The sequence below is a fragment of the Nannobrachium achirus genome (assembly GCF_963921795.1).
Source record: "Nannobrachium achirus genome assembly, chromosome: 22".
NCBI lineage: Eukaryota > Metazoa > Chordata > Actinopteri > Myctophiformes > Myctophidae > Nannobrachium > Nannobrachium achirus.
In genome coordinates, this window is record NC_137829.1 from 47,280,117 (window position 1) to 47,306,786 (window position 26,670).

The 26,670-nt window shown below is 43.5% G+C and overlaps 1 protein-coding gene across 1 annotated transcript in view; it reads right to left on the reverse strand.

Moving 5' to 3' along the window:
- The window catches only part of asic4a (acid-sensing (proton-gated) ion channel family member 4a), a gene marked incomplete at its 3' end in the record, with an annotated part of 310,423 nt that overhangs the window by 38,105 nt on the left and 245,648 nt on the right, over positions 1-26,670 (reverse strand). Inside the window, exons 2-4 of the mRNA XM_080752929.1 lie at positions 11,528-11,672; positions 7,892-8,019; positions 6,834-6,987 (exon numbers count right to left, since the gene is read on the reverse strand). Of these exons, the coding sequence (XP_080609055.1) occupies positions 6,834-6,987; positions 7,892-8,019; positions 11,528-11,672 (427 nt within the window). The remainder of the gene's footprint in view (positions 1-6,833; positions 6,988-7,891; positions 8,020-11,527; positions 11,673-26,670) is intronic.

A 26,670-nucleotide genomic window follows, 5' to 3' on the forward strand; every position in this document is an offset into this window, starting at 1 on the left:
AATATTTGTGTAATTTTAGAGAAAGTTTTGACAGAATACATTTAAAATATGTTGTAAGATCATGAACATGGGCCTCACACAGAGTGTCGATTATGAAAAAAATATACAGATATAATTAATTTTCAAAAAACTATAGTGGATCACTGGTTAGTTATGATAAAGGACTTTGATAAAGTGAGTAACTTAAGAAAGATGTACTCCATTTTCATTTTATGAACAATTATTTTCATGTCACACCATATGACGATTTTAGGCACAAGTACAACAAACTGCTGAATAAAGTCTGATTCCAATAAAATATCTAAAAACAAAATGTATTTCCATAAGGTTGAGAGTGAGTAGAACAAAAGTAAATAACTTTTATGCCTGCAATTTAAAGTTTTTTTAAAAACACATTTTTTGGGGCGTCACGTCACTGACCCACATCCCTTTTATTCCCATACATTGAGATCCCTGTCTGAACCAGCCGCACAGATATGGGCTGTCTTCCTCCATATATGGGCATTCCCATGTGAAGTCCTGTTAGATATGGGCTTAATATTGATGACATCAGGGATCTCCATATATGGGCATATGGGCATAAAAGGGATTCTGTTAGAGTGGTTCCCATGACATCACAACATACAATATATTTTATGCCCATACATGGAGATCCCTATCTGAACCAGCCACAAAGATATGGGCCATGTCTTGGCCATCTGGCCAGTGATATATATCGATGACATCAGGGATCTTCATATATATGGGCATAAAAGGGATTCTAGGGAATACCCATATATATGGACTTTTACATAGGTGATGTCACCTGTGATTTCACCTGTGATGTCACAGTGATGTATCAAGGGAACCAACCCATAGACTGTAAAAAAATGTGTACACAGTACTACACACACGTCTACACATCTACATGGATGGGGACAAGCTGTGACTTTCTCATGGTAAACTGCGACCTTCGGGCGCAATTATCACTGTGAGATGTGATGTCACCTGTGATGTTACAGTGATGTGTCAGGGGAACCACAGTATCAGACGTGGTCTATGGGTTTTCCGCTATGATGTCATGGGAACAACTATAACAGAATCATTATGGGAATGCCCATACATGGAGGAAGACAGCCCATATCTGCGTGGCTGGTTCAGACAGGGATCTCCATGTATGGACATGAAAGGGATTGTATGTTGTGATGTCATGGGAACCACTCTAACGGAATCTCTTTTATGTCCATATATGGAGATCCCTGATGTCATCAATATTAAGCCCATATCTAACAGGACTTCAAATGGGAATGTCCATATATGGAGGAAGACATCCCATATCTGTGTGGCTGGTTCAGACAGGGATCTCCATGTATGGGCATAAAAGGGATTGTATGTATGATGTCAGATGTGATAGACATCATAGGATTTTAACATAACGAATAACTGAGTAAGCATGTTTGGGGTCTCACAGCATATCTCCATATACTGTACATGGATCTCCATGGGAGGCTCTCTCCACCCCGACATGTCGCCACTCCGAAATTGACTTCTTATTGTCGTAGTGGCGACACGCCCATGGGGGTTCGGTTTAGGGTTAGGGTTAGAGATAGGGTTAGTGTCGGAATGGAGACATGTCGGAAAGGAGACATGTCGGAGTGGAGAGATGCACTCGATCTCCATATATGGGTACCAGGGGTCTCCATATAAGGGTAACTGGTCCAATATACATCACTGGCCAGACGGCCAAGACATGGTGCGACCTCGCCCATTAGAGCGAGGTCGCTTGTTGCCCTGAGGTGTCTTACTAGTATTATTATTCATACAGTACAGTATCTTATTTGATATACTATATGACATGTACCCCTGATGAAGGCCATGTGCCGCAACACATAGGTGTCCTCTCTTATTCTTGCCATGCATTAGCCATTGAAATAAAAGTGTAATTCTTTTCCCTATTTTTGCCATTTCGCTTTGTCACCCATGATCTTGAGTGGGATTTTTCACTCTTGAGCTTAATCAGTTACTGCCAATTAAATATGCCCTCGAGTGGCATTATTGCCAGAAAATCTCCATAGACTTCCATGTAATTTATAGTGCACAGATCATGCACGCCCATGCACAGATCATGCACCATGTTTGTGCAGGCTGTTCACAGCTTTCAAACAAAAAAAAAGATTGGAAATCCGTTCAAGCATTCTTGAGATAATAGCCATTATGTTTTACATTATGTAAGCAAAGATGGCTGCCCTGTATGAAAGATGGGGTTGTATGGGGGTGGAAGAGAGAGTGTTTTTTACTGGTGATTCAGTCAGAGTGTATGAAAGGGTGCGCTCGTTTTATTGTCCACGACATTGCAAGCGGCGCGAAGGCCAGCGGACCTTGGTCCTGCTCTTCGCCCCCGAGCGCCGCAGGCGCGAGTGGCCGCGAAGAGCGGGCCAGGGCCGCGCGGCCGGCGGAGCGCCGCGCGAGTTACGAAGCCGTGGTGAATGCAATCGTTATATTTATGCCCAGGCCGTAAGGCCTGGGCAAGCCCACGATAAACGCCCGCGCAGTCCGGTGCGCATTTCCGAACGCACCCTTTCCCCACACTCGGACTGAAACACCAGTAAAAAACACCATCCCGTAAAATCGCGATTGAAATCATGTTTACTAGATTTAATGGGGTCCAAAATTTTTTTTTTTTTTTTTTTTTTAATTAAAAAAATCAAAAAAAACATTTGTTTTTTGTTTTTTTTCTAAGTAAAAGTCAATTTAAGTCGTCTGGCAGGGAAGTCCATAGTGAGAAAGTTGATCTAAAAGTCGTTTGGCACTGTATGAGTTAAAGGTATGGTAAACGATATAATATATTTTAGTTAAAACTATTTATTTTTGTTAAAAGTTTAAAGTTATACTAACTTTTTTTATAAAACAAATCTTAAAGTTGTCCTAACTATTAAATCGATAAAGTTTTAGAACACCCACTCCGTTAATTTCAGCCCCTAAAGCCTTCTGTAAATATGTTTTCTATGATCCTGGCCGGGGTCCGGATTTCGCGGCAAAATTACGTCATCTGCATCATCTGTATACGTTGTGTATACATTGGCCAATCACATCGCGGATCATACACACATGATACACTACCGGCCAATCACAGCGTGTCTTGCCGTCTCTTCAGGAAGTAGCCTCCCTCTGCAAAAGTGTTTACGATGGTGAAGGATTCTTGCCTCTTACTCCCCAAATCCTGGTTAGAAAATTACGTTCTACCCCTCTACGGATTCGTATCGGTCGCGGTGGGTCCCGCGGTGGTTTGCGGCCCCGCTCCGGTGGTCCGCGGCGACACCGGGCGAAAAACGGCCGAAAAAAGCAATACCGCTACTGACCACTAGTTTAGCAACTTACACAGCATAGCTTTAAAGCACTTTATTCTGATAGAAATCATTACTATAGGGTTTGTTCAGTAAAAGGAGTCTCCTCGTCTCTCCGGTTCTTTAACTCTTATACTGCCAGATTATTTATTTATTTATTGGGTCTGGTGCCATCAAAAAGCGGCTTACCTTTGCAACGTTATAGTAGATTGATAGACTTTTTTTTTTTTTTTGCCTTTCATGCCTGCCTGGTCTGCACTTTCACAGACCAGGCAGCAGAGGGCGGCGTAATGCCATTAATGTGAATTTGGCCGTTCCGTCTTGCCATAGATTGGGAACACACATTGGCCACAAAGCCCCAGGGCCAGAGAAAATCAACACGGAAGAGAATTGGTCTCCGTTGATGTTAACGCATAATGGATTTTTAAGACCATCACTGCTCGCCATGTGATTACAGTACACGGCGGCGCGACCCCTCATCAGCTTAAGGACATCAACAAGGTAAACGAACGAACGGCCGTATTGGCGCGGCTCACTCTCTAGAATTGGGGCGAACAGGAACGTCCAAAGCAGTATAAGAGTTAATAAAAAGAAAATAAATTTCCAGGTGGGTGGCAGGAGAGAGTAACCCATTTATCGGCTTCATTTTTATTGCGTTCCAGTCTGCTCATTTATTTGTGTCATCACTTCTAATTTCACTTGTTTAATCTGTATCCTGCCTGAGTTCTCTATGCTGATTGGATAAAAAATGGTATCCTGGTCTGAAAATGCAATTTATGTTTAATTAACCTCACATCACCAGACTTTCCACTTCCACCACAGAGGAAAAACGATGGCTTTCGTTCTAAAACCGGCCGTGTGATCCGGTTAAAACAAAAGCAAAAGAAAAAAACACTTGTGGTTCTGAAACCCGAAAATGGTTTTGATCCCAGCCAGGCTACTGTTTAATAAAGAGCTGAACAGACACAGAGACTACTGTTACTGAACAAATAGTCTATGGCAGTGGTAACCAACCTTTTCAAGCCCAAGATCACCTTTTATTCCCAATTCTAAGCCATGATCTACCACAAAAATATGTTCCAAAAGCAACATTTTTTCACAGTTGCTATTTCTGACAGGCTATATGACACAAAGACTAGTAGTTTAAATAAGAATAAACACAGATAGTTATATAATCAATGCTTAAATATTAAGAAAAACATATGAGAAACTTAAATGTTAGGACAAAAATAAAAATAAACAAATACATTAATTTTACAGATTTCTTCTCTTCAATGCACAAAATGTAGTTTCTCAGTTCGATGACTATTCACATTTACAGATATTCTATTAAAAATGCACACATGACCACACTCTCAGGGTCAGCCCACCTTTAATCAGACTGCTGTGACTGCACATTATCGGCAAGCCTTTTGAAATCTGGCTGATAGTTGGTGATTGCCAGTCTGAGGCAGTCATACAAGTTCTTAACTTGGATTTTCACACAAGTGGAGCCAAAGTAGGCTCTATATTCTGATAGTACTCATTGCCATAGAGTCTACTATCAGAATATTGAGTTGTTTGACGCTTATTTTAACCAAAGCAAATCCCTTAGCCTATCTTTAAGTAACTATTTCTGCTAAACCTTCACCCCGGCCCATAGTCAGTGTTGGGGAAGTTAAAGTTACATGTAACTGAGTTATGTGACTTAAGTTACATTTTGCTGTAACTTGCTGGTGACTGAGTTATATTCATATTTCTGTAACTTGTCAAGTAACTGAGATACTTTTTGGGTCATTTTTGGCTCAAGTTACAAGAAGTTACAAGCGAAGTTATAATTTAACATATACGTTTTGTTACTATTGGCAATCAAATATGATGTAACAGTTAGAGTTCTCCAGGGGTATAACTTTAACTTGATCAAGTTACTGCCATGGTGAGTTACTTGTAACTGTACAAGTTACGCTTTCAAAGTAACTTCCCCAACACTGCCCATATAGGGACACTAGGGTTCATGTGGTTAAATTGAAACTCCCACTTTATTATACTGTATATTATAGCCAACTCTGTTCTAATTTGGGATTGCAAGTCACTTAATGGCACATGCTGGCGCTAATTGTGTTAACATTTTAAACACAACAGTATTATTGTAATGAACCATTTAATCATTTCACAATTAACACGAGAGAGAAAATGATGATATTATAGTGAACAGAACGCCATGCGGCATTAGGGCTGTCACCGTCATTAGGGCTGTCACCGTCATGACATTGAGGCAGTTTCCATGGTGGCGACGCATGTGCGGTACAGGAGGCGTTATCAGTGATGTCAGTTATCACCAAATGTGGGCACTGTTTTCAGACAGACATCGGACAGACATCGGACAGACAGACATTCGGTCGTTTATTAGTAGGATGTAGGCTAATGATTGCAACCAGGGCGTCACACGGGGGGGGGGGACTGAGTTACTAGGGCCCAAGGTGGAGGGGCCTTAAAGCTATACTGTGGAAGTTGCTCAACTACTGGTCAGTAGCGGTATTGCAGCTATTTTACAAAAAACGCGGTCGCGTCTGCTTTTTTCGGCCGTTTTCACCCGAAGCCGCCGCGAACCACGCGTCCGCCTTTGCCTCGCCGAGATGCATCCATAGAGGGTTCCTCTACGAGCATGCTACATGCTATGACTCCTCACCAGTGTAAACACTGCTGTTGAGACAAGCTACTTCCTGAGAAGACGGCAAGACACGCTGTGATTGGCTGGTAGTTTATGATCCGTGCTGTGATTGGCCGCGGTAGTGTATGATCTGGGAGACACGTATACGGATTACGGAATGATGCAGATGACGTAACTTTGCTGGGAAATGCAGCCCCTGTCACGGCCACACGGCTCAGTAGAAAAGGCTTTTGGGTCTGAAATTAACGGAGTGGGGGTTCTAAAACTTTAGCGATTTAATAGTTAGGACAATTTTAAGATTTGTTTTATTAAAAAAGTTACATTTAATTATTTTATACTTTGGCTATTGAAAAAATAGCAGATATAAAAAGCTTACAGCGCCGCGCTGTGAGCTTGTAGTTCTGCTATTTTTGAAAAGTGGTGAAAATGTCTGCAAGTCATATGTACTTTTTAAGCAAACATTTGTAACTCAAATTTTGCTTCTGGGGGGTCCCTGGAACTAAATATTTTGAGATGGGGTGTCCGTAGCCAAATACATATCATTTTTGGGATCCTTCACATGAAAATATTTGAGCACCACTGACATAGAAAAAATATATATATATATATTTTTTTCGAAAAACCTTGGAAGGATTTGAAATATCCAGACAAACTGTCACGATTTTTTTGCAAAAATAGCAGATCTACAAGCTTGCAGCGCGGCACTCGGTGCCGCGCTGTGAGCTTGTATATCTGCTATTTTTCAATAGTTAATTAAGCACAAAATGTGAGTGAATCCTTGTACCCCCCGGGAGGGCCCATGAATTTGGTGCGACGCCCCCCTGATGATTGCAACGAGGCCTTATCATATTATCATTTACCGGGCATGTGCACCATCCTGCAGCTGCACTCCTGGACCACCTGGCGGGTCTCGCAGCCCAGCCGACACGCGCTGATGCTGTAGCTGTCGTAGCCGGGGATCATCTGCTCGTTGCTGGAGCGGCAGTTCCCCCAGGGCTGGGGCAGGTAGGTCAGCTGAACGCACACACACACACACACACATACACACACAACCAAGCACACACACACACGTACGCACACACACACACACACACACACACACACACACACACACACACACACACACACACACACACACACACACACACACACACACACACACACACACACACACACACACACACACACACACATTGATTAGGGAACCCTGGACCTGCCCTCCCTCTATAGTCCCAAGAGGAGCGCTAGGTGAGCTCAGCTCTCTCTGCAAGGTGAGCCAGTATTTTAACAGGCAGTGCTGGTTCTCAACCACTTCCATGGTGGCATGGTGTTATTAAGCACCACACTACACGACACTAAACCGCACCACACCACACCACACCACATACAAATATCTACATTACGCAAAAGTAAACAAATTGACCCTTTTAACTGTGATTATAATACAATATAAATGTGTATTACAACTATCCTAATTGTAATACACTATAATGGATTATAACTGTGATCACAATACACTATAAACTAAGTATTAATGTATTATTATGATAACTATAATACACAATAATAGATTATAATAGTGGTTACAACACAATATAATCTATTATCATGTATTACAACTATATCCTGGTGGTCTAAATCAAAAGTAAGTGAGTGAGAGTTTGGCCCTGTTTGGCCTAGCTCGGACCTACTCTAGATTGGATACTTTTTAGTACCACGTTTAGTACCACTTTCACACCACTCTACCCAGGTCCTTGTAGTGGGAAAACCTGGCATAAGTGGGCGGTGAGGAGTGGTGTGGTGTGGTGTGGTGTTGGGCCATGTCAGTGGAAAAAGGGGCTTTAGAAATGTCAGCCCCTGCCTCTCTAAGATTCTCTGCACGTCCCTGGGAGGAGGAGGAGGAGGAGGAGGAGCTTACCCTCTGCTCCTGACAGGAGACAAAGGTCTGGAATCCCGGGGAGACGCCGAAGCCCAGCTGGTGGATGTAAGGAGGCTCGTCCTGACTGTGGATCTGAACCCTGATGCCCGCCTCCAGGGAGGTCTCGTCTAAACACCATGAAACATAGAGGGGGGGAGGGGAGGGGGGGGGGAGGGGGGGGGAGACAACAAAGGGTGTTCAGGCAGGGGCGTCACAAGGGGGGGGGGGGAGTGGGACTGAGTTACTAGGGCCCAAGGTGGAGGGGGCCTTAATTATTTTATCCACGAGTTTCCAACGCCCCATAGTGCATTGCGCAGACGTCTGCACCGAGCTTCCGGCGCCGATTTACAAGCTCACAACGGGTTGCATCTGCGACGCGACGTGAGCTTGTATGTCTGCTGTCAAACCCGGAAGTTTGGTCCCGATAGTCTCCAGTAAACTCCCGCGGAAACTTGTGGATACTTCTATTGAAAAATAGCAGATATACAAGTGCCGAGCCGCTGCGAGCTTGTAGATCTGCAATTTTTGAAAAGTCGTGAAAATGTGTGCCAAATCTTTGAATACCGGTATATGAATTTTATAAGTGGGCATTTGTAACTCAAATTTTGCTTTTGGGGGGTCCCTGGAACTAAGGATTTTGAGAGGGGGGGTCTATGGCCAAATACAAGTAATTTTGGGGGTCCTTCACATGAAAACGATTTTTCAAAAATGGCAGATCTGCAAGCTCGCAGTGCGGCACTCGGTGCCGCGCTGTGAGCTTGTATATCTGCTGTTTTTCAATAGTTAAAGCACAAATATAATGAAATTATGAAAGCCTGGTGCGAAATATAGTGTTGTATAGGTAATTATTTTTGGAATCAAAAGAGTGTGTGTGTGTGTGCGTGTGCGTGTGCGTGTGCGTGTGCGTGTGTGCGCGTCCGTGCATGCGTAGTGTAGTGGAATCCTCACAGTATGTCCAAGACTTGTGCTTTTCAGGATACCGATTTTAAAGCAGCAAAAATATCTGTTCTACAAGCTCTATGTCGCGATACGTGTTTTGAGCTTGTAAATCGGCTGTTTTTGCGACTTGTGTGACATTGAAGTGTGACGAAGTAGGGTATTCATTTACAGAAAGAAGCTGTCACAGTGTCACACTCTGCACTGAGTGAGGATAGTGTTGGTCGAAAAAAGGCACTTGAATCAGTTTCCTGAAATACTCAAAACAGGAAAATATTCAAACATTGCAAGACAGAGTCCTTTGTAGCAAAAAGCCAAGTGATTTATTCACCTTTGTGTTCAGGATAATAGTGGTCAAAAACACTGATACAAACTATTTACAGCTCACTGGCCAGCAATTGGTAACATGTCTGCTCTCTTCCACAGTCCCACATTGACTGCTGAGAAAATGGCAGGTCTCCCTCTTAAAGGCTAAGCCCCTCCCACTGGACCGTACCAATTCTGAAATCGACTCCACGATAACTATATAAAGCAGACTCTTTCCATGTCCAGAGACAATATAATTCATAAACACATTTAAAGTCACATTACTCAAATAATTCTTCACACATCTCAAATAATTACACACATCTTAGGGGCCCCAATTTCCCATTTTACCCAAACCCACAGTTGGCATGTTCAGCATTCGGGTGATCGGGTGTGACTGAGCACAGGTGTGGTTAAACAGGCTCCCTACCGCGAGTTTAGAAACTCTAGGCTTGCTAAGGGAAGGAGCGCTCGTTTTCAACGGGATGGTGTTTTTTACTGGTGTTTCAGTCCGAGTGTGGGGAAAGGGTGCGTTCGGAAATGCGCACCGGACTGCGCGGGCGTTTATCGTGGGCTTGCCCAGGCCTTATGGCCTGGGCATAAATATAACGATTGCATTCACCACGGCTTCGTAACTCGCGCGGCGCTCCGCCGGCCGCGCGGCCCTGGCCCGCTCTTCGCGGCCACTCGCGCCTGCGGCGCTCGGGGGCGAAGAGCAGGACCAAGGTCCGCTGGCCTTCGCGCCGCTTGCAATGTCGTGGACAATAAAACGAGCGCACCCTTTCATACACTCTGACTGAATCACCAGTAAAAAACACTATCTCCGTTTTCAACAGCGTCGGCAGGTTAGCTACTCACCAGTTAGTTTTACTTAGTTTTACTGAGGTTAAGGTTAAGGTTAGGGTTAGGGTTAGGGTTAAGGTTAAGGTTAGGGTTAGGGTTAGGGTTAGAGTTGGGGTTAGGGTTAGGGTTAGGGTTAGGGTTAGAGATAAGGATAGGTTTAGGTTTTTGGTGCACCTCTGCTGCGGTCCAAGTGACTACAATGGAGCGCTCCCTACCTCCGGTTCAGCCAATCACAAGCTTCAAAATGAGTGCGGGGCGTGGTTTTCCCTTAGCAAGCCTAGAGTTTCTAAACTCGCCTCCCTACCATGGAGTCAATACCATCATTAATCAATCAATATATCAATACACATTCTCTGCAACTTAAACTATAAAGTGCAACTCAAACTTGTGACCCAGTATTGTGAAATAATGTCAGTTAAAATGTAAATGATGGGGGGGAAAACAACAGAAATATACTTAAATCTGTTAAAAGTATATCAATGGCAGGGTGAACTGCCACAGAAGCCATAACAAGTTCAAATATTGAGATATGAGGTTTTAGCCCCGATCACCTTTTTCGAGTGCAAACCTCATTATGTCTAAAACTTGTGTTACGCGTTGAAAGCCTAATATCTTATCCACTAGAGCAAAGGGATATCCCTATAGTCCGGGGGAGATATGAGCTACCATCAGGCTGAGGCAGTGTACACACACGTACACACACACACACACACACACACACACACACACACACACACACACACACACACACACACACACACACACACACACACACACACACACACACACACACACACACACACACACACACACACACAGTATAAAATGACTTTATATTGTGTGGGAGTGGTGTTGTGCTGTGATAAATGTCATCATGTATGTATGGATGTGTTCCAGGGATGGGGGACGTATAGATGGATGGAGGTATTGTTGGACTTTAAACCCCCCAGGAGATGCCACTCAGGCTCAGGCAGGGGCGTCACAAGGGGGGGGACTGAGTTACTAGGGCCCAAGGTGGAGGCCTTAATTATTTTATGCTTTTGAAACTATTAACTATTGAAAAATAGCAGATCTACAAGCTCACAGCGCGGCACCAAGTCAATATATTATGCATTTTTAAAGCGAACATTTGTAACTAAAATTTTGCTAACTAAATATTTTGAGATGGGGTCCATGGCCAAATACATATCATTTTGGGGGTCCTTCACATGAAAAAGTTTGTGCACCACTGACATAAAAACACTAAGTTTTTTCAAAAAACCTTAGAAGGATTTGAAATATTCAAAGACTTTCGCGATTTTTCAAAAATAGCAGATCTACAAGCTCGCAGCGCGGCACTCGGTGCCGCGCTGTGAGCTTGTATATCTGCTATTTTTTTCAATAGTTAAAGCACAGGGGGCCCCCACACAGTGAATCCTTGTACCCAGGGCCCAGAATTTGGTGTGACACCCCTGGGCTCAGGGCCAGTGTGACATTAGATAGGATTGTGCGGGACAAATAGGTTTGTGTGTGTGTGGTGGCGGTGCGGCGGCGGCGGCAGTGAGCTTTTACTTGTCTCTCTCCAGATGGGCAGATACTCATCCTGCTGGATATCCAGCATGATCTCCAGGCCATTTCCCATCCCGCCCTGCTTGCTTTTCCTAGACGTGCTCTTGTTGCCGTTGAACGTGTAGCACTTCCCGTAGCGGGTGTAGACCTGGGTGTGAGAGAGAGAGAGAGAGAGAGAGAGAGAGAGAGAGAGAGAGAGAGAAACAGATTTCTATCAAGAAGGGGAACAGAGAAGGCACGTCGTCGTCGTCATCTCGATGAAAACATGACAATGTCCATCATCCCTGCGAACCGTTGCCGTCCGTGATGGGGATCGTCGGGGTGTTCGTCCCCGGCAACGGTGAAATGAAGTTGGAGATAGCAGAGCGGAAAATAAACAACACGCCACCGCGGCAGAGCTGCGGCGGTGGCGTCTTGACCGTGAACACTCATTCAATATCTGTTCCTTTCCCCGAACCCTCGGGATGATCGCTAGATGGATTCCTTCGCACGTGGGAGGAGTGGGGTTGTGGGGGGATTGTACATTCAGGAGGGGATCAAGTTACTATAGGGCCCAAGGTGGAGGGGCCTGGAATTATGTTATACTTTAGCTATTGAAAAATAGCAGATATACAAGCTGCGAGCTTGTAGATCTGCTATTTTTGAAACGTCGTGAAAATGTAGGCAAATCTTTGAATATATTATGTATTTTTTTAAGCAAACATTTGTAACTCGAATTTTGCTTCTGGGGAGGGGGTCCCTGACTCCCTGGAACTAAATATTTGGAGATGGGGGGTCAGTGGCCAAATACATATCATTTTGGGGGTCCTTCACGTGAAAAGGTTTGAGCACCACAAGAAACATAGGTTTTTCCAAAAAACCTTAGAAGGATTTGAAATATTCAAAGACTTGCACAAATGTTCACAATTTTTCATAAATAGCAGATCTACAAGCTCTCAGCGTTGTGACGTTTCTCATGGTAAACTGCGACCTTCGGTCGCAATTAAATACAATGTAGAAATCTTTTGAAAAAAGCAGATCTGCATCGCAACACATTGTGAGCTTATGGATCGGCTACTTTCAAATGGCCGAAATGTTTATAGGGCTGAAGTGGTTAGTGTATGTTTTTAATAATAATCCAAGTCTACAAAGTAACTAGCAGCTAAAGTTGTCAAATAATTGTAGAGGAGTAAAAGTACAATATTTGCCTCGGAGATGTAGCGGAGAAGAAGTAAAAGTACTGTATAGAACAGTGGAAATACTCCAGTAAAGTAAAAAGTACCTTGTAGTAGAAAATAGTGAATAGTAAATGTCTACAATCCACCACTGAAATTGCATGCATGCATGCACACCAGCAACACCGGGGCAGTTTCCCCCTCCACTATCCCCTTCACATCGATTTGGAGAGACACACAGTTTATTGTCAGAAAGGAGAACATTTATGAATGCCCTGTGTGTGTGCGTGCGTGCGTTTGTTTACTGTATATAACACCCACTGCCACCACGAAAAGCCCCACTGCAAGCAACAAGCCACTCAATAGTCTGGCAGTATATCGTCGTTGTTGGGTGGAAACCTTGTATCTCCAAGTTTCAAATGTGTACGTTCTTTCCCAAAGTAAAGCCCTGCTTCATCATACAAGGCAATCGCACAAAAGTAGTGAAAACAGCAGATCTACAAGCACACAACGCCTCGCGGTGCGAGGCGTTGTGTGCTTGTAGATCGGCTGTTTTCACTAGTTTAAATCATTTTTTTAAATGAAACATGCAAAACGAACGGTTTTGGACATGCAAGGTTTTCACCCGACATCAACGATATAATACCACAGTCATATCAAAAGGCATGAGAGCATCTTTAATCTTCTTTTCGAAAAGAAAAAAAAAAAAACACGAGGCAATGACAGAGGGGCACCTTTTTTTTTTCCTCTCCTTTTTTTAAATGAGCCATCACATCAGCACATATCAGACTGGCCGCTTCTCAAGGAGACACATAATCTCTGTGTTTATGTCCCTGATCTGAACGGGGGTGCATGGGGAGGGACGGGGGGTTGACAACAGTCTAATACATAAATTCAGCCATATACCACCACCGGTAATGGAAGCATCAAAGCAGAGGAAATCGTCTTGCGGCAACCGAGTTCAACTGGGCCAGACAGATGTGAGGAAATGACAGTGAAATGACAACGGAGTCAAAACGATTTGTCGGTGTGAATCCTTTAAAAAAAATGCTTGAACCGCCGCATGCCTATCTATTATATATTCGGCTTGCAGTTCGGAAATATTTGGCCAAGAGATTTGGTGTAGACAGAAACAAACGATGAAAGTGCAGTTGTATTGTAAATCAAGTCTGGTTCTCTGGTCGCAACCAGACATTCTTAAACGTACGGTATACAGTAAAACTATGTCTAAACCTAAATGTATACAGTAAAACTATGCCTAAACCTAAGCCTTGTAATGATAATAATGCCTCCCCCTGGCCAGCCGGGGCGCCTGATGGAGGGGAAAGGAACTGGTTGGAATAACGTGTTCCTTCCACGCGCTACGTCCCCATATGGCCAGATCACAGCCCATTATGGGGATGATCTTGACGTCATTACCCGGACGTCATATGGACTTTTTTGTTTGACAGGATTTGTGTTGGTTGAAATCAGGTGATATTCTAGGCCAGATAAATATCGTAGAATATAACCTTATATGCTCATATTTCAACTAACGTTACAAAAATAACAATAATCCGGTCAAACAAAAAAGTCCATATGACGTCCAGGTAATGAGGTCAGGATCATCCCCATATGGGCTGTGATCTGGCCCCAATCGAGACGTCACTGATTGGTCCAGGTCCTGATGTGCTTGCTGGATAAGCCTTTGTCTTAAACGTATACAGCGAGGGCTAGTGTTTTTGGGGGCGAGCTTTCCGGTTACCCCAGCTTGTGGCTCCTAATGACTACTGTGATGTCTAAATAAGGGGACGGTTGGTTGGGGGACGGAGCCAGCTCTCATTTGCCGGGCGCGGGTTCGTTGCTGTGTGTTGTAATCTGATTTGAGTCGAGTTGCAGGGTAAATCAAAGCTGCGGTTGTTGCTGTGCCATCGCCCCATCATCTTGCGCAGGGGCGTCACAAAGGGGGGGGGGGGGGGGGGGGGGGGGTCAGGGACTGAGTTACTAGGGCCCAAGGTGGAGGGACCTGGAATTATTTTATACTTTTAGCTATAGAAAAATTGCAGATATACAAGCTTACAGCGTGGCACCGAGTGCCGTGCTGCGAGCTTGTAGATCTGCTATTTTTGAAAAGTCATGAAAATGTGTGCAAATCTTTGAATACATGTATTTAAGCGCACATCTGTAACTCACATAGGAGGATTTGAAATATTCAAAGACTTTTCACGATTTTCCAAAAATAGCAGATCTACAAGCTCGCAGCGCGCTGTGAGCTTGTATATCTGCTATTTTTCAACAGTTAAAGCACAAAATAACGCCTAATAATGCGTTCCCAGTCTAAATGGATTCTTTTTTTTAAATCCCCCATGAAGAACATTCATGGGGGGCCTGCGGTGAATCCTTGTACCCAGGGCCAAGAATTTGGTGCGACACCCCTGATCGTGCAACCAAAGCGAACGGGCCAAACCACACACACAAGGCCTATTGTGTGCAGCAGCAGCCATGCTGTTTCACAACATCCACAGCAGTAATTATGGACAGAAACAAGTGGTGGGGTCTGCTGCTGCCCGCCCCGAGCCTTCAGTGTTGTTTACCCAGGGAAGATGTCTTTCTAGGAATGTGTACTGGAACATCCCGGGCCTTTGATCAGTGTGTGCGTGTGTGTGTGTGTGTGTGTGCAGGGGCGTCGCACCAAATTCTGGGCCCTGGGTACAAGGATTCACTGCAGGGCCCCTGTCCTTTAACTATTGAAAAATAGCAGATATACAAGCTCACAGCGCGGCACCGAGTGCCGCGCTGCGAGCTTGTAGATCTGCTATTTTTGAAAAATCATGAAAATCTTTGAATATTTCAAATCCTTCTGAGCTCTTTTTTTTTGAAAAAACCTATGTTTCTATGTCAGTGGAGCTCAAACCTTTTCATGTGAAGGACCCCCAAAATGGTATGTATTTGACCACGGAACCCCATCTCAAAATATTTAGTTCCAGGGACCCCCCAGAAGCAAAATTTGAGTTACAAATGTTCGCTCAAAAAATACATATATTCAAAGATTTGCACACATTTTCACGACTTTTCAAAAATAACAGATCTACAAGCTCGCAGCGCGGCACTTGGTGCCGCGCTGTGAGCTTGTATATCTGCTATTTTTCAATAGCTAAAGTATAAAATAATTAAGGCCCCTCCACCACCTTGGGCCCTAGTAACTCAGTCCCATGCACTTTCCTACCCCTTGTGACGCCCCTGCGTGTGTGTGTGCGTGTGTCTCTGATTCCCTGACACGTTTGCTCCACAACGTCACTGAATGTCTTTATTACATAGGCCTACATATCGTCGCTATCGGGTAGAAACCTTGAATATCTATTTGTAACTCCCTTTAAGCACGGACAGACACAGTTTCCTTGCTCCGATTTTATTGGAAGGCTTGGTCCTCCAATCCACCGTGAAAAGTACTCAACAATAAACATAAAACAGGCACGTTACAATAATATAAATGACACCATGCACAGCATGTAAATACAAACATTTTATACAAGTAAAATACAGACAATTCAGACAAACAAATACCTCGTTGGCTGCGTGCAACACAACAAGGGAGTACTAGTCTTCAATCTTCATGTCCTTATGACACTTTACTTCGTCTTCAGTCCTTATGACCCTTAACCTTAGACAGTCTCTCTCTCTGACTAGAGTGAACAGAACACAGAGCTTCTGCACCTTGCTGCTTCTCTCTTGGTGCTTTTGGCTTGAGTGCTTAATTGCCTAATGTAATGCAAAAGTCCTGCGTGAACTAGGCGGGTGACCAGATCCAAATTGGTTATTCGAGGGACAGAAGTATTGTTTGTGTGGGACAATGTGGGACGGGCAGGCGGGGTGGTTAATAGCAACTTAGGCTACTTAAGTTATTAAATGCTTTGAGGTCATTTGATACTGCCTATCGTTTTGTTTGTAACCTGCTGTAGCCTAGGGGATATTTCTCATGTTATTTTGCTTAAAGCATCCAATTATTAGGAGGATACAGTACCCAACCCTATCATTTATTCGTGAGAGAGCAATGCTGTACGTGTCTAGCTCTAGCTTGCTCACCTATGAACACCTGCGCATTATTATTACTGGAGCCTGCCAGTCTCAATGTGGGACAGGGTCTCAATTTGTGGGACGCCTGAAAAGTCATGGAAATATGGGACTGTCCCACGCAAAGGGGGACATCTGGTCACCCTATCTACACATGGACCAATCAGGGAAATCTTTTCACTTGTTGTCAGGAAAGACAGCTACGTTTGTTGTGCGGAAGCAGTCACTGATTGGCCCCGATCAGAAAATAATCATAATACTCGCTGCCAATACCTGGAAGTCCAGACGTTATACTGTGGAAGGAATGAGTGAGTGAACGCAGTATGACGTCGGGCCCCGCCAGGCTACCTTTACACAGCCAAATTGGTTGAAATTAGTCAAAAAACACTTTAACCCTAACCCTAACCCTATTGTATACTTAAGCAGTTATAAGTAGCTAATACAAAATATATAAAAGCACATCTATGAGTTTGTAGATCTGCTATTTTTGAACATTTTAAACAACACAAATCCCTTCCAATGCACAGTTCCTGGCCGAAGTATATATCAACTAGGGGTGCCACGGTTCACGGTATAAAACCGAACCGTACGGTACGCCCTGCACGGTACCCGAACCGTACGCCTTCATGTGAACCGCGGTCTTTTTGTGTTTGCAAATTAATTAATTTCTTACAGCTGGACAGCCACTGTGCATCGTGCACAAGACAATCTCCACTAAACCCCGCTCCGCAAGTAAACACGCACTAATGTCCCATCACCCCCACCTACTCTGTAACAAGAGCCGACATTCACACTCGCAGCAGAGCAAAGCAGTTGAGAGTCCTCACAGAGACAGAAAAACAAAACGAAGCCAGTCTTGCTAGTCGCTAAGCTGTGCAGTGCGGAGCGCATAGTTGTTGTAACATGGAGAACAAGTCCAAGAGAAATCTGCTTGTTGTTGTAAAAGTCCCATACATCATTACAGTCTGTTTTTAGACTGACCATAGCAGGCAGCGTTAGCAAGCAACAAAGCCAAACGTAGCGTAGCCCCAAGCCAGAGTGTCAGACACCCGCTAGCCTCACTGACTGACTGAGTGGAGGAACAACGGGGGAACAACGCATGGTGAGTGTTGTTGCCATGTCTGATTATTATAAGCCACATTGAGCTTGTTTTTATGTAAAGTTGCTTGTAGGCTAAATAATGGTGGATGCGGTGGTGAGCTTGTAGATCGGCTTGGCCACTTTCAAATAGCCGACGTGTATAGGTTTAACGACCTCACGTGGCCTATATTCAATATTTAAGCATTGTTTTCATAGATCTGGTTGCTTATTCCTCTCGCAAAGTTTGGCAACACAGTGAACACACCCGTCTGTTTTGGTTATAGTAATGAAAACTTACAGAGGCTATTTGCTCAAGCTTGTAGCCTACTATAGTAGGCCTATCTCTTGTTGGGTGCAAAACAATTTGTTCATAAATAAAGCACTTTGAAACTGAAGACGATGGCCAATATTGATGATAATGATAATAGAAAATCATTTTTCCCCCTTTTTATTTTATTTTATATTATTATTATTATTTAACCCACCTTAAGGCTAAGAGGCACTGTCATAATTCAATTTGCTTAAAAGCAAAATAAAAATCGATTTTTGGAAAGTCTTTTTTTTTAATGCAAAACACGCACCGAACCGTACCGAAACCGTGACCCCAAAACCGAGGTACGAACCGAACCGTGGGCTAAACGAACCGTGGCACCCCTAATATCAACGTGGGGGTCCTTGACATTACAAAGTTAGAACCACCATCTATACTTAGTAAACAAATCGGGGTCAACTCTTGGTTTGCCCTTTTGTTTTCCCTCTAGGCGTAGGCAACCTTTACCATCACACTACAATCATTTTTGACTAGAAAGTATGTTAAATAAATCTGTCTGGAGTTGCAAAATATATTAGCTTTGTTTAGTTTTTTTCCGCTTGCTCTGGAAAGGTCTTTCAATATATTACTTTTTTCTGTTGTTTACTAACTTCTCAACGCTGATCAAGCGCACCAAGCCAGCAGCATTAATGGTGACAGCAAACACATTTGTCCACGCATTATTAAACTCAGTATTTTCCTTCAAGACTTTTATTTGTATTTTTATTTGATGTATAAGCTACACTCACTCACTTTCTTTCTTTCTTTCTTTCTTTCTTTCTTTAGGGGGAGAATGTAAGTTTATGTTTAGGCCTACAGCAATAATAGATGGAAATTAAGAATGATTAATTTCCATTATTCTTTTTCCAAAGCAATAGGGAGCCACTAAATGCAGTGGTTTTCAAACATTTTCATGTTGTTGCTTTGTTTGTTTGTTTGTTTAGTTTTTTCCGTTGGAGACCCGCTCAAGGACCCCTGTGGTTCCCCAGACCCCATTTGAGAACCACTGCTCAAAAGAGCCGAACTTGACTCTATTGTGAGCTTGGCGATCGGCTATTTTCAGCGAAGATATCATCTCTGTCGAGTGGAAACCTCCAATGTCCATAACAGGTACTTTTCAGGATTCAAATAAATAAATAAAAAGTAGCAGATCTACAATCTCATAATCGAGCTTGTGGAGCTGCTACTTTTGATGCTTTTGTATGACTTTGTAGTGTCATCAAGTAGGGCGTTGATTTATGAAAAAAACTCCAAAAGTTAAAAACACTTGGGCTTTCTGCCCAACAGCAATGATATTTAACGTAGAGCTAAAACTGAAAATTACTGGTATAGAGCCCTGAGGGACTCCTGCAGGGGCGTCAATTGGGTATGGCAGGGGTATGCAGCTGCCATACCCTGGGTCCATGGGGAGAATACAAGTTACTTTAAAATATAAATCCATGAATGTCTCACTGTCTGTCTGTGCTGGTTATGTTGTTAAATTACATTAAAATAACTACAAATGCAAAATTTAACAAGGTATTATAATTATATTCTCCACACTTTTATTCTCCCCATCTTGACAGAATAGTATTCTCCCAGGTTCCGCAGGTCAGCTGCACAGGTGCAATTCATTATTGTTAATTGTGGCACGTTTACTATATTATGCCAAGTTTAGCCGCACTTGAACAACTGTTCCAGACTGCCATATCCAGCCCAAGAAACCATAGAATTGTTTTGGGGAAAAAATAGAATGTACTTCTTAAAATAAATGTATCATGCCTGTTGCTAAGGTATGGCAACATGACTGGTGTCTTGCACGCGTGTGAAGGCGCACGTGCAAGACACCAGTCATGTTGCCATACCTTACCTTTTTCTGAACTGACGCCACTGGACTCCTGTATGAGAGTCGGTTTACTCAGAATAAGACATCTGCTTGGCTTGTTGCTCTTAATCATGGTGGACTGTGGGTTGCATCTGCATGGGAAGGTATTTAAGCTGCACCTATCATCGACTCCCACTCTCTCTCTTCATTGATACACTTAAGCCCTCTGGCCTGCATACAAACCTCTCTGATCCACCAGGCTAAAGGAGGAGTATTCAACTCTTTAAACAATCATGGCAGCAGTGGCAGCTGTCGCTTTGTTTCAGTGTGCGTCTAGCCTCGGAAATCCATGCTTTTATTTTAGTGTGCGTCTGTCTTGCTCGCTGCTCTGTGACAAAACGTCACTTATCACACAAATTATATCAGGTCAAGCTGAAACGGGAGATTACTTTTGCAGTGATGGAAGACTGTTTACAACTTGACTCAGCCAAAAAGGCGATGTTACAACTGTATGGATTGAATCCATACATTGTCCTCACCTGTAGACAATATTCCGGTTGGTTCCAAGATTTCTAGCGGAAGTGCTGCGTTTAACGGAAGTTACGTTAGGGGAAAACCGAGGAAGCTCACTTCCGGGGAAGCTCACACAGCAGAGGTTGAACGCTTTCTGCCTTATATTGTCACCCGGCCTTTCTCCTCGCAGATGAGTAAAGCCTGGCTACGCGAGGCTACATTGTCCCTCACTGTAAACTCCACTTGTCTCATTTCTTCCTGCCTTAATTTGATTGAAACAAACAACAAATAGGTCGCTCAGCTCGACCATGATGTTAGAACACTGTCTAAAACCCGACATATACTGATGCACATGATGCACATTGCATGCAGCCAGCCATGGACACAATGCGATTCTAGCCTAAATAATGAATCCCCTTATGCAAGGTGAAGCTGTATTTTATTTCTTTATCCTATTCCTTTACATTCAACTCATTTTCAATCCCAAATACAATGCTTTAACTGTTATTATTGGCTCCTTTTATGCACCTGCTTGTCAAAAATCACAGTAGGCCAATGCGTTTTCACTGCAGGGAAAATTGTATTCTCCCGGTACTTTCAGCAAAAAGTCCGACGCCAAGACCTCCGCCACACAAAATAAGTGGCCGTTTTCACTTGACGTGAATTTCAAAATTGCGAAAAAACGTCCAGAACTTTGGCTCTGTGAAAACGTGGCTATAATGAAAGGTCTATTAATACAAATGTATTTTGGAATATTTTTGTATGGGTGTCCCTGGCACAAAATATTTTCAGATGGGGTGTCTGCGGACTCGTCTAAACAACATAAAAAAGGCCCAAATAAGCACGTGTCATGTGAGAAATCATAAGCACACATAGCGTGGGAAGCACAGACATAGAAAGGTAGACGCCTCTTCCGGCTGGGGGGTGCTGGTCCAAGACTCCTGGCAAAAAAAATAAAAAGAATTACGGAATTCTTCCCTGTGCGTCACAGAAGCGGAAATTCGGTCGGCCAATCAGAGGCAGATGGGGCGGGTTTTCTCATACGCAACGCTGAGCCGCGCAACATCAGGAACTGGATGAAAACAAAACTGGAGCTGTCACCAAACACTCAGAGATTTGTGAAATAACTTCTGCATGGGAAGGTATTTAAGCTGCACCTATCATCGACTCCCACTCTCTCTCTTCATTGATACACTTAAGCCCTCTGGCCTGCATACAAACCTCTCTGATCCACCAGGCTAAAGGAGGAGTATTCAACTCTTTAAACAATCATGGCAGCAGTGGCAGCTGTCGCTTTGTTTCAGTGTACGTCTAGCCTCGGAAATCCATGCTTTTATTTTAGTGTGCGTCTGTCTTGCTCGCTGCTCTGTGACAAAACGTCACTTATCACACAAATTATATCAGGTCAAGCTGAAACGGGAGATTAATTTTGCAGTGATGGAAGACTGTTTACAACTTGACTCGGCCAAAAAGGCTATGTTACAACTGTATGGATTGAATCCATACATTGTCCTCACCTGTAGACAATATTCCGGTTGGTTCCAAGATTTCTAGCGGAAGTGCTGCGTTTAACGGAAGTTACGTTAGGGGAAAACCGAGGAAGCTCACTTCCGGGGAAGCTCACACAGCAGAGGTTGAACGCTTTCTGCCTTATATTGTCACCCGGCCTTTCTCCTCGCAGATGAGTAAAGCCTGGCTACGCGAGGCTACATTGTCCCTCACTGTAAACTCCACTTGTCTCATTTCTTCCTGCCTTAATTTGATTGAAACAAACAACAAATAGGTCGCTCAGCTCGACCATGATGTTAGAACACTGTCTAAAACCCGACATATACTGATGCACATGATGCACATTGCATGCAGCCAGCCATGGACACAATGCGATTCTAGCCTAAATAATGAATCCCCTTATGCAAGGTGAAGCTGTATTTTATTTCTTTATCCTATTCCTTTACATTCAACTCATTTTCAATCCCAAATACAATGCTTTAACTGTTATTATTGGCTCCTTTTATGCACCTGCTTGTCAAAAATCACAGTAGGCCAATGCGTTTTCACTGCAGGGAAAATTGTATTCTCCCGGTACTTTCAGCAAAAAGTCCGACGCCAAGACCTCCGCCACACAAAATAAGTGGCCGTTTTCACTTGACGTGAATTTCAAAATTGCGAAAAAACGTCCAGAACTTTGGCTCTGTGAAAACGTGGCTATAATGAAAGGTCTATTAATACAAATGTATTTTGGAATATTTTTGTATGGGTGTCCCTGGCACAAAATATTTTCAGATGGGGTGTCTGCGGACTCGTCTAAACAACATAAAAAAGGCCCAAATAAGCACGTGTCATGTGAGAAATCATAAGCACACATAGCGTGGGAAGCACAGACATAGAAAGGTAGACGCCTCTTCCGGCTGGGGGGTGCTGGTCCAAGACTCCTGGCAAAAAAAATAAAAAGAATTACGGAATTCTTCCCTGTGCGTCACAGAAGCGGAAATTCGGTCGGCCAATCAGAGGCAGATGGGGCGGGTTTTCTCATACGCAACGCTGAGCCGCGCAACATCAGGAACTGGATGAAAACAAAACTGGAGCTGTCACCAAACACTCAGAGATTTGTGAAATAACTTCCCAGAGAGAAACATGTCATGTACAGCTCCGGGTTGTACAAACAGATGCACATTGGAAAATAGAACGCTGGGAATCACTTTCCACAGGTAAGTAACATGATTCATTAATCTGTCTAAAATGAATGTAGACGGGAATGTGACCAAATCCTGGATCCAATTCCATGTCTGGTATTGACACTTGCTTTGGCCTTGTAAACGTGCCAATAAAGCTCCTTTGAATTGAATGGGAAAAGTCCCGGAAAAGACGCGCTGTGATTGGCCAGCAGTTTTTTGGAGTGACAGTCTGTCTTCCACACTCCGCCATTTCTGCCAGGACTCCTTGACCAGGCGCGCCAATGAACTGCAGCGGCGGGGTATCTAGCTTTTTATATCTGTGGTGGGAAGTATATGTGCTGCAGGTGCTGCAGCACCCCCTAGCGGTGGTTTTATGTATAGGACCTGATATCATTGTCTCCACCAGCCGAAGGCATGGGGGAGAGTATGTTTTCCCCTTCGTCCGTCCGTGTGTCCGTCCGTGTGTCCGTCCGTGCGTGCGTGCGTGCGTGCGTGCGTGCGTGCGTCCGTCCGTGTGTCCTCGCAGTTTGTGTGCACCTAATCTCAGTCGCCGTTGGCCCGGTCGCTGCCAAAGTGAGCACACACATTCCCTGGATGCCATTCTAGAACCTCTGCCCTAAATTTTTCAAATGGGCCTTTTCTAGCGCCACCTAGTGGCTGATGTTCGCAAAACACATTTCTGTGTTTCTACTGTATTCTTGTGATCTGATGGACCACCAATGCCCGCCGCTGCTTTGTCAGTGTGCCACTGTCGTGTGTGTGTGTGTCTATAATATGTTTCAGATCATTGCCTTGGCATAGCTAATATGCCAACATCTATGCTTATTTGGGAAATGACTACACACTGTAGTCGGACTACACTTCAGAAACTGGCTCAAATAAGCAACTACAGTACCTTTAGAAACAAGGCAAAAAAAAAAAAAAAAAACGCAACCCGCAACTACCAATAGTTACAAACAATAGACTTCAGAGAAAAACAAGCTCCTACGTCGCTTATGACAACCCTGCTGCTGCCTGCTTGCCTGGGTTTTCTGAACTCAAAACTTTGAGAGCGGATCGACGCACGCCAAGGTGTTCTCAAATGATATCCTGCGAGACCCCGGTTGAAGATTTCCCATCATCCTCAGCCCAGGAAAATGGTTGTTGGCAGCGGGCTCCTCTTCATTTTTCAGTCTCAGATGCTCTGCGCCAACCCCTCCTCCTCCTCCTCCTCCTCATCCAACCCTCACAATCTCCCTCTGAAAAAGGCTGCATCTGCGACGTGATTGATGGAGAATTTCGTCGTTGTCGGGTGGAAACGTACCTTGTATCTCCAAAAACCCTTCGTTTTGTATTTATCATTTTAAAAATTATCTAAACTAGTGAAAATAACTGTTCTACAAGCACACAGTGCTTGTAGATCGGTTATTTTCACTAGTTTTGCGTGACAGATGAAGCAGGGCTTTGCTTTAACATACACATTTGAGACTTGGAGATACAAGGTTTCTGCTCGACAGTGACGATTTATTGTCTCCACCAGCCGAAGGCATGGGGGAGAGTACGGTATGTTTTCCCCTTCGTCCGTCCGTGTGTGCGTGCGTGCGTCCGTGTGTCCTCGCAGTTTGTGTGCACCTAATCTCAGTCGCCGTTGGCCCGGTCGCTGCCAAGTGAGCACACACATTCCCTGGATGCCAATCTAGAACCTCTGCCCTACATTTTTCAAATGGGCCTTTTCTAGCGCCACCTAGTGGCCAATGTTCGCAAAAAACATTTCTATGCACTACTCTTACAGATTTTGTCCAAAAATCCTACAAATCGGTAGGCAGTATCTCGACAGTCATGTGATCGACACGAGTCTGTCCGATTTTGCATATTCCATCCTGATTGGCTAAGATTGGCTTCCAAAGTTTGTAGGATTGAGCCGTTTTGAACAAAATGCCTCAAATCCCAAACGCAAAGTGCAATTATCATGAAATCGCACACACACGTTCCCACTAGGTCAAGGAAGAAATGCCACTTCAAATTTTTGAAATCAGCCTCATGGTGGCGCTATAACAGGCCGATTTGTGGTTTTACCTATAACTCCACCGATCAGTTTCAAACTTTGTAAGCGCACTCCCTAGAGGCCAAAGAAAAACCCTTTCCCTGCATTTTTCACATCAGCCTTTTATAGCGCCACCAGGAGGCCGACTTATGTAAAACACAATTTTTCCTATTATTCCTTGAGATTTTCTCCAAAAATCATGCAAATCGGTACACAGTATCTCTCCTTGGGATAATAAAGGTATCTATCTATCTATCTATCTATCTATCTATCATCTATCTATAGTCATGTGATCAAGTCCGATCCATCTGATGTTTCATATTCCATCCTAATTGGCTAATATTGGCTTCCAAAGTTTTCAGGATTGCTCCGTTTTTGAACAAAATACCTCAAATCATCAACGCAGCTTGCGATTAGTGTGAAATTTGCCACACATATTCCCACTAGGTCAAGGAACAAGCTAACTTTTTCACATTGGCCTGTTATAGCGCCACCAGCAGGTAGACTTTTTTGGAACACAATGCTTCAAATCATGCATGCAGCATCCAATTGCCATGAAAGGTCTAAGGTGAAGAACATATGCCACCCTTTTTACATTGGCCTATTATACTGTAGCACCACCAGGACGCACGGCCTGGTGGAGACCTGTGCTCGGAAGAGCACTGCTTCTAGTTCTAGATGTAAGACGAGGGGCTTACATCTAGAAGCAAATTTTGCAACCAAAAAAAAGCAGCGGTGGTAAAAGTTCTACATTCTTTTGAAATAAAAGTATCAATACTATAATGTAGAAATACTCTGTTACAAGTAAATGATCAGTATTTGAAATTGACTTGAGTAAAGGTGCTCAAGTATCGGCATCAAAATATACTTAAATACCACAAGTCGTTATGCAGTACCCCTTTACACAGATTTTAAATGTATACAATTATTATAAAGAAAATCTTTTGAAAACAGCAGATATACAAGCTCACAAAAGCGCCAAAGTCTTGATCGAGCTGAAGTGGTTTATGTATGTTTTGTAATAATAATCCACATTGTAGTGGATTAAAGTATATTAAAATAATTGAAATACTCCAGTAAAGTAAAAGTACCTCAAACTGGTACAGTACTAAAGTAAATGTACCCACTGGAAAAAAAAAAAAAAAGGGTAACAGAGCTGACTTTGGCAATTCCCGAGCAGCAGGGACTTGGCACTGCCTGTTTGACTGTCTAAAGTTTCTCCAAACAGCAACAGCATGGCAGTTATTCAAACCAAATGAACGGAGGAGGTAGTGTATTCCCGCAGGAGTAACTTGAGAGCTATTCAAGAGTAAATCACTTTGGCGCTTTGGTTTAGCGGTGTTCATTTTCTTTTTGGTATAGTTTCAAGTCACAGGAATTTGAAACAAAGTTAGAGTACTCAGACTCTTCTATGATAATTAATAAACACTACTAAAATGCACTTTTACTACTCCACATCATTTTACCGGTTCCAAGGGCATTGCGACTATAAAAGAAGTGGGTCTGAGATCTAAACTGCGATGATCACACAGCGCCA